The sequence below is a fragment of the Corvus moneduloides genome, chromosome 6, assembly GCF_009650955.1.
Source record: "Corvus moneduloides isolate bCorMon1 chromosome 6, bCorMon1.pri, whole genome shotgun sequence".
NCBI classification, from domain to species: Eukaryota; Metazoa; Chordata; class Aves; order Passeriformes; family Corvidae; genus Corvus; species Corvus moneduloides.
In genome coordinates this window covers 48,465,736-48,481,605 of record NC_045481.1, presented here as the reverse complement: position 1 = coordinate 48,481,605, position 15,870 = coordinate 48,465,736, and the positions used below count along the sequence as shown (strand labels likewise).

The 15,870-nt window shown below is 41.4% G+C and overlaps 2 protein-coding genes across 4 annotated transcripts in view; both read left to right on the top strand.

Annotated features, from left to right (window-relative positions):
* Window positions 1–10,097, top strand: part of CARS1 (cysteinyl-tRNA synthetase 1) — a 34,889-nt gene extending 24,792 nt beyond the window's left edge. Inside the window, exons 19-23 of one of the 2 annotated variants that reach the window (XM_032112500.1) lie at window positions 4,132–4,212; window positions 4,655–4,722; window positions 6,072–6,131; window positions 7,412–7,495; window positions 8,593–10,097. In XM_032112500.1, coding sequence (XP_031968391.1) covers window positions 4,132–4,212; window positions 4,655–4,722; window positions 6,072–6,131; window positions 7,412–7,495; window positions 8,593–8,727 — 428 coding nt within the window. In that variant the 3' untranslated portion in view covers window positions 8,728–10,097. The remainder of the gene's footprint in view (window positions 1–4,131; window positions 4,213–4,654; window positions 4,723–6,071; window positions 6,132–7,411; window positions 7,496–8,592) is intronic. The other variant, XM_032112502.1, reaches the window with a different exon arrangement.
* Window positions 10,098–14,371: 4,274 nt separating this feature from the next.
* NAP1L4 (nucleosome assembly protein 1 like 4) overlaps window positions 14,372–15,870 on the top strand; it is a 28,309-nt gene continuing 26,810 nt past the window's right edge. For both annotated transcript variants that reach the window (XR_004240690.1, XM_032111553.1), the window contains exon 1: window positions 14,372–14,479. Coding sequence is in view for 1 of the 2 variants with exons in the window: in XM_032111553.1 (XP_031967444.1) it covers window positions 14,387–14,479 (93 nt within the window). In the remaining variant the exon portion in view is untranslated. The remainder of the gene's footprint in view (window positions 14,480–15,870) is intronic.

The window sequence follows — 15,870 nt, the reverse complement described above, 5'->3', positions numbered from 1 at the left end:
TCCTGCTTTCTAGATATGAAAGTACCCATGATCTCCTCCCCTGGGAGTTTGCATTCTCTTAAAAGTGTAGATTGCTACACAATAATAGTGTCTGCGTTTAAATAGCCCAAGATGTTCACTGTTATTTGTTAGCATAGTTGGAATCGTAGCTCCCCTGATGGTAATTGGAGTGCTCTCTTTGGAGAATTCATCTGGGAGTTGGCTAGAAGTTGTTTCAGGTGCTTTTTTTAATCCCTCTGAAAAGCTTTGATCATGCTGTGTGTGTTGGCAGCAGAACTATAGAGTGTTAAAAAGGTTGTTCCATTAAGCTTTCTTTGATTTTACTGGTATTTCCTAATGGAGGAGCTCCACTGTTTTTTTGCTGTTCCCTGTGGAATTTTGCATGTCTTCAATATGTGTTTAATTCTTGTTTTCTTAAAACTTTGACACTGGGATTTGTACTTGAAGGCAAAACAGGGCATTTTAAATTTTTTTACATATAAGTAACCCATATATTACATAGATGCATAAAATTACTTGTAGTGTCTGGTAACCTATTCAGCTGGAAAAAACTCTGGACTCTCATTCTGCTACTGTTTGGAGTCCTGAAGCTAATAAGTTTACATTAAAAGCACAAAACTGTATTTCCTAATGTGGCTACTCTGCTATTATTGTCAGACTCTTATAGGCCTAATTGATGCTGAGAAATAGGCTTATTAGTAAATAAGTAAATATTTTCTGTAACTTGAATTAATTCAAGAGGTTCGTGTATATATCCTCAGCCAAAAAATGTGAGCTTTAGTCTTTTGGTATTTAACATAAATACTTGTTTTATATGAAGCTTCTTTTTTCCTTGCTTTCTGATGGTTGAGCTAAATTGATCCTTGCTTTTAGCAGTGGTAAGGTTTAAATATCATGGGGCTTCTTGTAGATCTTTTTTAGAATGCACTTGGCTCTAGACTGTTTACTGGCACTTGAATTTCCTGCTTGAAAGGCAGTGATTTTTTGCCTGGAATATACTGGACAGTAAGAATTAAACTGGATCTAGTTGCTGCTTGATTGGGGCATACAGCACTCTGCAATTTGACCGGGGAGGCACGTTTCTTTTAAACTATTTGATATATGGAAGCTGAGTGGTGGTTGGCAGGACCTGCCCTGACGTGCTACAGATTTGTTTCCCTTTACCCATTAAATTCTTGCCTGCAGGAAGCATTAAATTACTGTAAAAGTTGTTCTGATTAGTGGCTGGGGATATTGCCTCTGCATGGCTCTAGGCAAAGGGAGTTTCCCCATCACAGCCTGTGCTGGCAGGGTTGTGTTAAATATTAGTTAAAATAATCTGTATTGCTTTAAGTATTCTCAGAGGTTAAATAAAAAGTATGTGGCTCTGTAAAACCTGCAGAGTATTACAAATGTCCCCATCCATATACATGTACTTTGAAAATGTACCTACAAAACATTTCACAGAATAGCCATTTTTAAGGCTGTGTTTTTAGTAAGAATTGAAATATATATACTCTGCAAAAATGTTACCATCATCCAGAATGGGTAGCATTCAAACACATTAGTAAAATAAATTGCCTATTTTATAAGGTTATTACTTTTCAAACTGGACATCTGCACTGATCATTTGCATCTGAGTCTTAATTTATGAACCTACCTAGCAATGATGGTCAACAGACAAAGCAAAACACTGTGCTGGCTGCACAGGGGAAAGAAATGCAGAAAACCTCTGCCAAATGTGTCAATGACTGGTTGGTCAGAGCATCTCTGTCTTGCACATCGTGACGTTTCACTTGGGTAGCTGACCAACTAAAGACTCCTGTATACTTGTCTCTGCAAGGATACACAGTGGAGATGATCTGTGGCCCAGTGCAGCTCCCAGTGCTTGGGAAGAATTCTTATTAGCAACATATTGTTATTCAGATATTTAAACAAGAGCAAGTCCTTCAGGTTTTGATTACCAGCCTCAGGAGACCTGCTTAAATTGACTACCCCATGGTAAAGGTGTCCATGTCTGAACTCTGCCTGCATCTTCATTTCCTGCCAGTGGTGCTGGTGGCATATGGCATCTTGTTCTAAGCTGCTTCTAGGACACAGTGCCCTCTGCACCTTCTGCCCTCTTCCAAATATGTCATTAGCTGGCCAGAATTGGGACAAGCTCTCTCATTGTAGCATTGCCTGCTCTTGTCTTTTGCTGCCAGTCTTTACATTCAGCATTCTCCAGATGCTTTTCAAGCTCTCTTTTTCCTCCCCATCACAGTGTTCCCATTCACAACATCTCAACATCTGTTTCACATCTGATACTCTTTGGCTTGAAATTCACAGAATATATGAAGAGATGTCTGGGAAATAGTCACAGGCCAAAGGAGTGCCCATCTGCTGGGATGTTCATGGGCACTGGTGATAAGGCATTTTCCTGCTGGTTTCCTGGTCACTGTCCTCAGTGAGACTAGCCTCCTAGTGTCTTGAGGCAGCCCATAAACAACGCCCTTCCCAATCCTAAACATCTTTGCTCTGGAGGTACCACATGCAAAGAGCAGGCACATTTCAGCCTTAAGAAGCGCCATGCTGATTCCTTTGGATGACAGGATTGATCAGAGGATGTGTCCTCTCATAAATAATATGTTTCATTATACGTTTCTCATTGGTGGATTTCTTCTTCTTCAGCTTCCAATTATTCTTGATTTTAGATAAATAAACATCTGTAATTGTGCAGATGCTGTTTTAGTGAATAAGCAGTAGGTGTTTCTGATATGATATGTCTTGATATGATATGTGTAATTCCTTTGCCTAGGTTAGAGCCAACACCTTTTAGTGTCAACAGCCAGTGAGGTAATCTTACCCCTGGTTTATCTTAATGGCTTATTTAGAGTTGCATCAAACATGGCTGTGGTTCACTGTGTGTAACTGCTCTGGATCAGGAGAAACAACAACTCTTTTTATGGCAGACAAAAGAGGTTCTGTACACTGCAGTGGTTTCCTATGCAAAGAGAGAGCCACAGAACACAACCATGCACTGAAACAGGGTGTTCCTTTTTATACTTTTAGGATAGTCAGTGCTCTGTTCACTTGCAGCTCTCTGAGAATTGTGGAAGAGATGAAGGCTCAGGGATGGTACTTGTATCTAGCAGAATGTGCAGTGGTTAGGAAACTGCCTGGATGGAAACTTCCACTGCCTGAAATAATACCTTTGAGACCCTGAGTACTTCTTAGGTTTAACCAGCTAAGAATTGCTGAAAGGGAGAACACTTGTTTATTACAAGCACATCTAACCCAAGTATCTGTCTTGTCACACTTGGTTAAGTGTTCCTCCCAAATATCAGACTGCCTATAAAAAATGCCACTGAATTCACAACAACATTCTGGGTCTCCTTGATGCATTTAGTTCCTCTTAACTGTTCTGCTGCTTCTCAGCTGATACAATTTCTCATCCAAAAAATTACCTGTATGAAGATTTGTTTTCCCCTTAAGAGCTGATTGCATATATTTCAGCTAAATCTTAAGTTCTTAACCATTTGCTGTCTTCAATGGTTCTTTGATAAGTTTGCAAGGGAAAAAAATATTAGCCATGATGTCCTGATAACCATGCAGAAAGGCAAACCAAAATTCTCCGTTCTGCTGCAACTAGATTGTTTGAAATAAAAAGAGGATGTTGGGATTACAGTTCCTCTGACAAATGTGTGTGTAGTTATCAAATCAACAAAGTCATAGTCCTTCAAAGGGCACTGTTAGGTTTAGCACAGGATATGTTAATTTGTGGTTTTTCTAAAACTAGGTTTTTAACCTTTCTTATTGCACATCCTACAGCAACCATTAGGATCTTCCTGAGTCATGTACCCTTCCACCATACCCTGGCAGAACTTCTGCATCATTTCTGAATTGCCTTGGATTTTCTTTCTGTTCCCCTTCAGGAACAGTGAGGATATCTTAGAAGAAATTTGTGATTTTCAAGTCCCTGCAAAGAAACATGCTGCTTCTCTGTGTAGCTGAAATAAGGCAGGATTTACTTTAGTTATCACTTTAAAGACCTTTCTCTCTGTGTGTGAGAGAGTGGCAATTTCTTAATTGCACTGAAGTAACTATGTAGCTGCATAAAAGTGTACCTCGGCCACATCTGACTTCCCTAAAAGCATTTTTCATGCTCTGTAGTAACTGAAGTGCTGCAGTTGAGTGACGCTCTTCGGGATGACATCCTGCCTGAACTTGGAGTTCGACTTGAAGATCATGAAGGTACTCAGTTATCTCTTGAAACTTTGTAGCAGCTGTTTTTATAACCCTGCTGTTTTCCTGAGAAGTGGGAAAACAAACTGTCAAAACTAATCTGGAATAATTCAATAAATTTAAGGACTGCAAAGCTGTAGCCTATCAACTGTGCACCATGTATGTATTTCATATATACTATATATAATGGCACATAATATGTACCATATATAATGGTGTATATATGTATGAATATATAATGTAGAACTGGATATATGCATGTACAGAATAAAAAAAAATGCACTGCAATATTTTTCATCTTTTCATATAGCACCTAACTTCTTAGTCACTTTTGAGTAGTCACTGAGTGGTAGTTGCGTTCAGCATGCAAAAAGCAAACAGTTATCACAGGGTGAACACATTTACCTTTGACTAATTAAGAAACTAATCCATCTCATTTTGCTTTCTTTAGGACTTCCAACCGTGGTTAAATTAGTGGATAAGGACACATTGTTGAAAGAAAGAGAAGAAAAGAAAAAGGTTACTATTTTAAGCATCCTATATTTTTAAAATTAAGAGTAATGTGTTAGCTATGGATACTTCTACATTTCTTTGATAATACATAAGAAAAATAATAGCAGCCTAGCAACAAGGAAAATGGCATAAGAGAATTGATACAAAAATTTAAGTGTGTTGAAAAAAAGAATTTTTCAAAACAGCTTCTTGAAAACTTTGTATGGGACCTAGAGAATACCTCTAAGATTTTTTATGTTTGCTTTTAAAGATCTGTATATAATTAAGGGATGTTAAGTATTGCATTCAAACTGTCTTTTCTCTCTGGAAGAACAATTCCAATGAGAAGCTAATTCAGACTTCTTTTGTTTGTACAAATGAAGTCAACATTTTCCACAGAACTAGTTTGTATTCATCTCATATGTGAGGAAAAAATGTACTGGCTAAATCTTAAATAATATAGTGTGGATTAGTGAGACATCCAGGATGTGGGGGAAAGAAGTCATGTTACTATAGAAAGCTTGTGAATTCTAATTCACATGTCCAAGGTCTGTACAGAAACCCTGCTTTTGGCACTTCCTAGCATTAATGTTTGACTTTGTGATATTTAAGAGTAACACTTCATATGTCTGTCTTCAGTTTTACCAAATAGTAAAATTCTATCATGACTAGAAACACTTGGAAGATTTTCCAACATTTCTCATTCCATGTTGATGTTTTTTAGAAAAGGGAGAAGTAAAAAGTTGTTTTAGCCAACTCCAGGTGTTTTCATCAGAATGACATTTGAAGGCAGTTTGCTTATAGCTGCTGGGTAGGACCTGCAGCCAGAGTCCCTTTTCCCTGGAAACAGTGTTATGTTCAGCACTGGCAGAACCCTTGGAGAACTGACAGGTCTCTCCTGGGCAAGTGCAAGATGGGATTTTTAGCAAGTTGGCTAAATTTGGATAGTTGTTTCCCTAGGAACATCAAGTGATACAACTGCTGCTTGAGAAAGTGTGATGTCTTCACAGTTTGAGGCAAGAGCTTAAAATATCACTGAAATACAGTCTTTTTTAAAAACTCATTTGCAAAACATTTTTCCCCCTAAAATGACAGGACAATTTCTTTTAGGTATTCTTTTATAGGTATCCACTTTGCATGCAAAATGCATTCTGAACAGTTAAAACTGGTTTAGCTGTGAATAAAAGCAAATGAAATCAAAGTCATACAGTGGGAAGTATCAGACAATCCTAATTATAAGGCATGGTGGGTTTGCTGCAGGTCATGCTGCCAGTTCTGTCTGTAATTAGATATCCAGGGGAGCTGGCTCAGGTTTGTAGAAAACAGCTAAATGAAATAGTGCATTACCTTTTACTCACTAACACTGCCTCTCACAGATAGAAGAAGAGAAAAAAAGGAAGAAAGAAGAAGCAGCAAGGAAAAAACAACAGCAGGAAGTAAGTAGCCTCATTCTGAAGGAAGGTGGTAGGTAGCAATAGTCACATGCAGGAAAGAACACATTAGAACACAGGCTCTCTGCCCAGCCTTAACCAGGTCTCCATTTCTTTTTTTTGTGTACAATTTCCTGCTCAGAATGACGTTGGCTTGCAGTTCAGATTTGGACTTTCAATTCTTATAGAGAAACCATTTTTGAAAACACAACTAAAGCCTGCAATAACTTACTACAGAAGAACTTGTAGCACTTAATTTCAGTCTATAAACAGTATTACTTCCTTAATTGACAAAGTCATATCTTACGTGCTTGTTACCGTTAGAGAAGATTTTGCTTGTGTCATTTATTATTTTATTTCCTTTCTAGTATCATAGGTATATGTAAAAGGGTTTCTTTTTCTCCTTTGTTTTTTCTTTTTCTATGTTAGAAATCCCCTATTCCTTATGATTGAGCAGTGAAATGTTTTACTTCTATGGCCGGAATTCAGATAGCTCAAAGGTTTTGGGCTTTGGATGGGGAGTAGGCAGACAGAGGAGGTAAACTCATAAGAGAAAATATTGTTTGCCATGCTGATGACTTTAACAGTACAGGAAATACATCCTGTGTTAAAAGAGGAAGAAAGCTTTTAGAGAGCACCATGTACGGAGATAAAACAAGATAAATAGCCTTTATCATCCACAAATTCCAAGTACCTTCTTTCATTCTTTCAAAAAGGTGATTCCCTTGCCTTGGGCAAAAATTACATGGAAAAGATTCTGAGATGTGCTTGTTTACAGATAAGGGAGAGTTCAGTTTATTTTCGGTGCAATTACTGCATCTGATTCTTCTGTGACCTGCATAGAAACCTTTGCTTCCCAGCAGGAAGGTTGATAAAGGTAGTTCCCTTTGCAGTGAGTTAATTGCTGAATATTCTTTACTCGTAGCAACTATTCACTTTGTGTCGACTAAGGAACCAAATTGGCAAGAAGCAGATGTAGTTTTTGGAGTATATAAGCAAATTATTTTGAGTTTCTGCAATGTATCTGTTTTATAAAGTGGTTCTCTGCAGGTTTAAACCATTTTTTCCCCCAGACAAGCACAGCTAAGACCTACTGAGTCTTCAGTAGAAGAAGTGAGGAACTTCCTTCCTAGTGAGGAACACCTCACTCCAAGTTTCTTTTCACATAATAAACAATTATGAATTAAGTGCTCTTTGATTTTGAAATTATAATCTATTTCTCCTTTTGCATATGTGACAGGTTGTCAGTAATTAACTGTGATGTTAATGCATGTTTTATATTACAGGCAGCAAAACTGGAAAAAATGAAGATTTCACCACATGAAATGTTTAAATTGGAAGTTGACAAATACTCCATGTTTGATGAACATGTAAGAGACTTTTCTTCATATAGGAAGAGGTTTTCCTTCCCCAGTTGTACATACTTATTTGTATATATTTATAGCAATCTTGTTCCAAACCTCCAGTGCAGTGCTATTAATGTGGCGAGAGGAGGGAAGGAGAGAAAGAAAAGGTGATATATGAATTTTATTGTGCACTGTGGAGTAAGGTCTCTGTTAACCATCATTTCAAGGGTATTTTCCTTCTACATTCCTTTGTACATTCATTGTACACTTCCTTTGGCTCCTCTGATTGCAAAGCAAAGTATATATTGTGGGTAGGAATGTGAATGATGTTCATTCACAGATTTGTTACTCTGGTGCAAGGCAGGGTATTCATTTCCAAGTACAAACTCCCCGACTCAGCCAAAACTGATGTTTTTTGGAGAGGTCCTGTGTTTCCTGTTCACTTCTGCCCACTGTTTTGCTCACTCCTGGCAAAGGATTTCTGAAGGGGCTGTATGCATAACTTTGCTCTTGATTGCTCCCTTTGGAGATAAAAGTGTTACTTGGAAAACATAAAAGCACTGTTTCTTCAATACCTGATTTGGGGCATTGATCCTGCTTCTGCCTCTCCCCTTCACCTGCACAAATTCAGGCCCTGGGGGCAAATCAGAATGGAGAGCATAAATACTGGAAAATACCCCTTCAAGCCAAAGAGAATGTCCATAAAAATGCTGATCATACTTTCTCCATCAAGAGCATAAATCTCTTACTGCTTTTGCTTTAAGCCTTCAATTCAGTCTGCTGGTATGATTAAAAGATTATTTTAACCATCTGTTCAGGAATTAGTCATTATTCTCTTAACTAAAACCATCTAGAAGTTAGTGGTCTAAGCTTCCCTTACATGGTACAGGACAGAAGATAAATACACCCTTATGCCCCTTCTTTAACTAAGAAGGGAACACACAGAAATAGTCCAAGTTAGCTGTCAAACTTCTAGGTGACTAAAATTAGCCAAGATACACCCCTTCCTGACAGCCTGTCATTATTACATTATCTCCCTTTCTTATTAAAACATGATTTCATAAAGAACAAAAGCAGTCCAAGAATTTATCTTAAATACTCTTTCTTTCTTAATATTTCAGGGATTTCCCACCCATGATACAGAAGGCAAAGAACTTAGCAAAGGACAAATTAAGAAGCTAAAGAAACTTTATGAAACCCAAGAAAAGCTACACAAGGAGTATCTACAAATGGTTCAGAATGGAAGTGCAAATTGAAAACAACGGGACTTTTTATTTAGAAGGCGAGTGCTGGGCTCCCATTGAAGAAGTGAGCATATACTGATGCTCAAATTTCTGTTTACACTTTCTATTACGTGCAAAGCAAAATTCCTGTTTACGTGGGTTAATAATGTCATCTGGAAATGCAATAAAAATCCATCATTAGAAAAAAGCCAACCTGTAAGAAGTTTCTTCTCAACAGTAGCAACAGTGGTTGCCAGTTCTGTTTGTGAAGGTGCTGCTCAGTCAGCAAATCCACATAAGGATTCCTGTTCATTCTAGCTGTCCAGGCTTTGGTTAATTTGTCCTGCGAACTGATCTCTATCTAAGAGCCAGTGTTACAGTCAGAAAAATTTACTGCTAAGTGGGAGCTGAGTAATTTGCCCCACAGTAAGAACAGTATTTTCCAGATGACTTTAGTATCTTTACATAAGCAGGAAAAGTGGGTAGTTCCACTATGATACTTATTCTAGCTGCTGTTATTAAAAACTCACATAAGTATACCCAGAACACTTTGCATAGTAGAAGTTAACAGTCCCTTTGTTGAAAAAGGGAACAGATCATCAACCTGCAGTTGCAGTCAAGTGGGTAAGTACAAGGCAAATGCACCTGCATTGAACAAACAGGTGGGAAAGACATGAAGGGCTGATGGCAGAGGTGGTGTATTCTTGGAGCTATCCCTTCAAGGAAACAGGAGCCCTGCCAAAGTACCTGATTACCCAAAGTACTCCGTACCTAATTACCAGTTCAGAGCCATGGGGAATTAACAGAGGGTTTCCAACTGAAATACAGTTGTGGATTAGTTGCAGTTAGGGAATACAGCTAGACATGGCTCTGTATTCAGGACTGATGTTTTTAACATGATGATTTAACCCTGAGATAATAACCTTTCTAATGTAGTATGGTCATATTATATCTGCAGGGAGAGCTCTTTGTTGCCTAACAATGCATTTCACTGGCAGAAGCTACTAAATGAACTAAAGTTCATGAAATTCTAAAAAATATCTCACCTACTTTGCAGCTGCCCAGAACAACCAAGTGTCTGATTTGCAGAATGATATTCATTGAATATTCTCAAGGTGACTTGCAGAAATGACACCTCTGCTCTCTCAACTCTTAGGTTCCTGCTACAATCATCAGACTGTTCCTTTCCTTAATGAAGAGTTAAAACATCTTTGCTTTTCCTTCATATTTTTGTATTTATATTCCTCCTTCTGAAGAATGAACCCATTATTTGGAGTAACAGAAAGGTCTAGTAGGGTTTTTTTTTTCTAATTTGCCTGTATTTGCCTTTGAAAACATACATAATGTTAAGGTCAGTAAAGCACATGCATCTTGTGTGCAGAAAATAAAATCTGTTGTGAAGTACAATTTGTATGTGAACTCTCTGCAGTGGGGGAGAATACTGACCTTCTCTTTATTCCACAACCATCTTTTTGAAATGTGGTTTACAGAGCTTTTCCTTTAGCTTGCTATTACTAATTCAATTAATTTTGCATTCAGTATTTGATTATTCTGCTAATTTCTAATCAGTTATGTAAATGCATGTTTAAACTGCACAATGATACTTTAAGCAGCCAGCCACAGCCATGAGGGCAACTTCTTCATCCTTTGGTTTGGGAAGAGAAAAGGTTCAATTACATTTTTTGCAGCATTTTAGATCCTAACTCCCTTCAGAATTATCAGCTCATCATTTTCTTCCCAGCATGCTCCCTGAAGATGCATGTGCATTCATGGTATCTTTGAAAGGCTGGGACATGCCTATGCTGCTTCTGAAGCTGCTACCTAATGTCAAATAGTGACAGGAATTTGCATACAGAAATTCTTTTTGGTGGTCTGGGTTAGCACTTACTTAAGGTTAGTTAGTATTTAACTATGGAGAAGATGCTGTTGATCCGTTGCTGTCCTGGACTGTAGCTTATGGCATCTCCATGATAACATCCTGCCTTTTGCCCCCCCATGTTGTTTCTTTCTCTTCCTGCTATGTTTTTAGTAGAACCTAATCCAATTCCGTTACTTACCTACTATATCAATGTAAACGAATTTTTTTTAATGCCCTTTTTCCTTCCTAAATGTTTCATTTTCTTTCTGGGACAACTCTCCTTGCATGGATCTTGGGAGCATTTCAGACTCACATTTTCCAAAGGTTATTTTGCAGTCTTTCTGTATGCTTCCCACATGCACACACTGCTTCCTCCCTCCCTCCTTCCCTCCCTCTCCCCCTCCCTCCCTCAGTATTTTTTTTAAATTCAGTATGCATAAAATCCTGGTGAAGGAAAACTTGGTAGCAAACAAAGAATGTTGCAGCCAGGCTTGGATGCACACTGCTTAAGATGACTTTGTCAGTGTGGGTGTGCCAATTGATCTGTGGGATTACTGAATTGCACAGACAATACCTATTCCCTGGCAATCCCTCAAGGTGCCACTTAAGTGAATTCCATTGCATTTGCTTTGTGAGAGAGACCTGGCAAGCAGGAGAAGGGAATGCAATAGCAATGGTCTGCAGTGTCTTAGTCATCTGTCTCACTCAGCCAGAAAAAGGGACAGACTACACAGTATTTCAATTTTTTGTTGGTTTTGTTTGGTTTTTTTTAAGGTCGTATATGCATACACACTCTCAGAGAAGCCAGCCTGAAATAGGATTTTCTAAGCATTATGAAAATGAAAATCCTCATAGCAAAATCTTAGAATTTTAAAATATTTTAGTTTCCTGGAACAGAGACCTCATCTTGCTTATACAATATGGAGCTTTTAATTTCCCACCTATCAAAGAATTTATTCAGAGATGGCAAGGGAAGATAAAAGAGTGGTGTTTCTGTTTTTAATTGTACCCTTGGCTGAAGGCCAAACTTGGCAGCAGCAAATTTTAATTGTCTCTTGCTCAGAGTGTGCCTTTCAGCCTTTCTGATGTGAATATTGCCATTAATGTCAACTGTGAATACTGCGCCACTCAAGAGAACAAACTCCTCCCATCACTCATTTTGTTCAGATCCTGGTAGAAAAATCTGTGACTTGTTCAGTGTGAACTTGATGCCACCAATCTTTTCGAAGACTTTCAACTGATGAGTGCTGATTACATTTGTGATACTCTCTTTGACCTGTTTATCCTAACATTTTTATTTGCTGTCTGCTGTTGCACAAAGGCACGGATGCGTTTTAAGCATGCAAATAAGCAATTCCCTGCCACATACAGGACATAGCTTAAAATGTAGAAAAAGAAGTTGAAGGTAAGTTTAAGCATTTTCAGCTGGTGGTAGTTGTTGGGCCAACTTTAGCTGCCTCTTTAATTACACAACTTCTACCACACAAATATGGGAAGGAATTTTACTCCACTCTGTGATTTCACAAGGCAATTTCTATATGTACCACATGCATAGTACTTAACGTGCCTTGAGACAGAACAGATTAATTAAGAAGCACATCAGCTATTTAGTGCCAAGACTCTGCTTAGCAATGATCAAACTTCTTCCTCCCCTGCAGGAAAAGTCATTGCCAGACTAAGTCTTACATGTCACATTAGGCTGTGAATGTCTGGCATTTCACCCAGTGAGAGCAGTTTCCATTAATACCCACCCAAGGGCAGAAGACACAGACAGTTTAATGCTAGTTACAGATCTCAGCTTAAGCTTGCTCTCCAGTGTCAAGTGCATCTGTCTGGCAGCTCTGGCACAATCCCTTTCCTCGGTTTTGGTTCTCCAAGCTCTTGTATGTGAGGCTGGGTGCTTAAATCGAGCCAGGGTGATGCAGCAGATATCTGTTTGCAGCTCTCTGCAGGGTAGCAGCACCTGACAGCAAGATGACTCCACAGATTGTGCTTTATCCACAGTCCTGAAGTGTAACACTGTGCTACAAGAGGTTAGACAGCAGTCAGCGAAAATCCTTCATTGATCATGGGAGATTTAATGCCTTTGGAGAGGGATACTAAAAATCCAGAGGTGTAAGGTGATTGAAATGTGTGTTTACCTTGATATACAAACACAGAAAGGTGCAGCTAGATCTCACAGTCAGGCAAAACCTCTCTTACATCTTTGTAGGAGACAAAGTTTGGAGTTTGTACTCAGCATCTGAGTGGCTTTTAACAAAATGGTGATTGACAGAAAAATCTTAAAAAATACTTGATAGGTCTGAGCCAGCAGCAAGCACAAAAGTGTGGAGTAGGAATACCTTCAAATAAACCCTTCTTTCAGAGTTCATTATGCTCTTCTTTGGAACACTGAGAATCAGGCATAGCCACTACCATGAATAAAGTTGCCCCAAAATTAAGGATTAATGGAAATATGAGAAGGCTGTTAACCTGCTGATGTTACAGAAAGGACTGGGTTGGAGAAACAGGGAAAGGGAGCTGGAAGCAAAGTAAAGGGGAACCTTCCACTGAACATGTCCTCTGGCCCACGAAGTCTGCTTGTTTGTGCAACTGGCTATGACATTCCTGCAGTTCTTTCAAAATTGTTTCATTTTTAATTACAGTATTGGTATCTATTTAGTCAAAGATTCCTTAGTTATTCCTGTAATTTAAATTCCTATCACAAATGACTTAATCCAACATTAATATATTGACTAGTCGTTAATTTATAAAGTGTTGCTCTCATTGCTTCCAAACACTAGTTGTTACAGAAATCCGAGCTGCAGACCTGGAGAAAACCTTTTTTTCGAACAAGGGAATTCCCTGACAGGAGAAAAGGGTTAGAGATTTTTTTCCTATTGAGTGAAAGATGACAAACTCTGGAAGTGGCTCCAGGTGCTGAAATTGCCCAGTTCCTCACACCAATGCTTGCAGACTGCCATGCACGCACAATGTGGGCTGACAGTGGGATTTTCTTGGCTTGCTTTAACAGGGAATTGTGTCCGAGCAGAAGATGGGCACTGCCGCATCCACCTTCGCTGCAGAGGAGCTGTAAAGCAGCACCACGTTTCACAGGCCAGGCACGGTGCCTCAGAAACTGCGTGGCTAATCTCCCAGCATGAATAATCTTAATGACAAATTGCAATTACTGAGGCATGGAGGGATCTCATTGTGATCGCTGAGATACGATGGGATAGCCCACATGGCTGGAATGTTGTCATGGATGGCTGTGTACTTTCGAGGACAGGTCAGAGAGGCGAGGTGGTGGAGTTGCTTGAGCTCTACCCAGGGAGAGATGAATGAGTTGAGAGTTTAGGATGAGAATTAAGGGCGGATACGGTGACCCTGTTGTGGGTGTTTGGGACCGGCGCCCAGACCAGGAGGAGGAGGTTGATGAGGCAGCTGGAAACAGCCTCATGGTCACAGGCCCTGGTTCTCCTGTGGGGCTCCAGCCACCCTGATATTTGTTGGAGGGACAGCACGGCCCGGCACACATAGTCCAGGAAGTTCCTGCAGATTACTGAAGATAACTTTTTGATGGAAGTTGGAGGACCAAGGAGGAAAGGGGTGTTGCTGTCACTTTAAGGTCGCGGGCACGCGCCGCCCCCCCCCAGCCCCGCCCCGCCCCTCATCACGAGCTCGCCCCGCGCGCGCTCGAGGCCCCGCGCGCCCCCCGCCCGCGCTCTCTGATTGGCCGAGCGCCGCGCCGCCGGACAGTCAACATGGCCCGCGTGCGGCGTGGCGGCCGCGGCGCCGCCGGGGCCAATCAGCGGCGCCCTTGCTGAGGGAGGGGCCGGCGCCGCGGCCAATGGGATGCGGCTTTGTTGGCGGCGGCGCTGCCCGAGCGAGGAGGCTGCGAGGAGCCCGGCGGCGCTGCGGCCTCTGCGGCGTGAGGGGCGCGGGCAGGTGAGGGCGGGCGGCCCCGGGCTCTGGGCCCTGCGTCCCCGGCACCCGGCGGGGACGGCGGACGGAATGAACCGGGCGCCGCCGCTGCGGCGCGGGACTGGGGATTCTGTCTGGGCCCGCTCAGGGGCGGAGCACGGCGGCGGCCGCAGCCGCCCAACCGAAGGGGTTTGCGCGCGGCCCGCCGCGGCCCCTTTTTAAGGCCGGTTCGAGAAGTTCGGGCCCGCGGAAGGGGTCCCGCTTTGCTCCATGCCTGGCGGCGGGGAACGCGGGGGTTCCGGCCGCATGTATGGCCGCGCTTTCCTGGCAGCGCGCCCGCCCTGTCCCCGCCCTCCCGGGGGAGCGGGGGAGGAGGCGGGCGGGAGAGCTGTTGGTGGCCAGCGGTGCCTCCGGCGCTCTCACGCCGCCGTGCTCTGGTTGAGTCAAGGCTTTCGTCGCTTGGCTAGGGTGCGATGCGTTTGCCTGGCCTCAGCCACGGTGTTGTGTTCCCGCAGCGTGGCGGGCGAGTCGGGGGGCTCGGGTTTGCGTTTCGAGTTCCTTGTCTCTCAGTTGAGGGCTTGTTTGAAATTTTCTCTGCTGCTGCGATTGTTTACTACACATAATACTGGTGCCCGTAGGATTTGCTAGGCTCCCTTCCCGTAACATCTGCTCACGAAGCTTCAAAATATAAAGGTAGAGAAGCGATTGTGGGAGTTACAGGTGAAAACAGAATCGCTAGGAAAATTTTTATGAGGTCCTCTCTTAACAAAATAGTGTTCCTATAAGAAAACTTCCGAGGTGAGCCTAAGTATTGCTGATGTTCGGGACTTGTCGAACAGGTTAATTAGCTTCTTCCTTAACTATTTTGTTATGATCGCTTCTTACTATCATTACAGAAAGTATCAGACTGTTACGTTTGTGGCTTCCCACGGGGTTACATCCCAGTGCCTCTGAAACGGAAGTTGCAACTTTCCCTTCTGATTTGTTGTAGTTACGAAGAACACTTAACAGCTGTGGGCGGGAGCCTTTCAGTTTCCTGTTTTGTATTTTAGTTGTGTTTAGAAGGTTTGTGCAAGGCAGAGAAGATTTATTCTGTGTACACTTCTGAGTACGTCTTGCCAGTGTCTAGATTTTTCCTTTGTGTCCTTCAGGATATCGTCCTTTTAATGCACTCTTTCTATCCTAGTGTGCATTGAGTTTACAGTTTCCTGCAGTTTTAAATGACGATGGTGTCTGATAGTTGTGCCAGACAAGTTGCAGCAGTAGCAACAACAGCAGCGGGACAGGGGCTTGATCTGCTCTCCTCTATCCCCAAAGCTTCATCTGCATGAGTCATTTGAAAACGGAGAACTGTCCAGAAGAAATGAGGCACTAATTTGGCCTCTTACTGGTGGTAATAATAATGATGCCTTCTG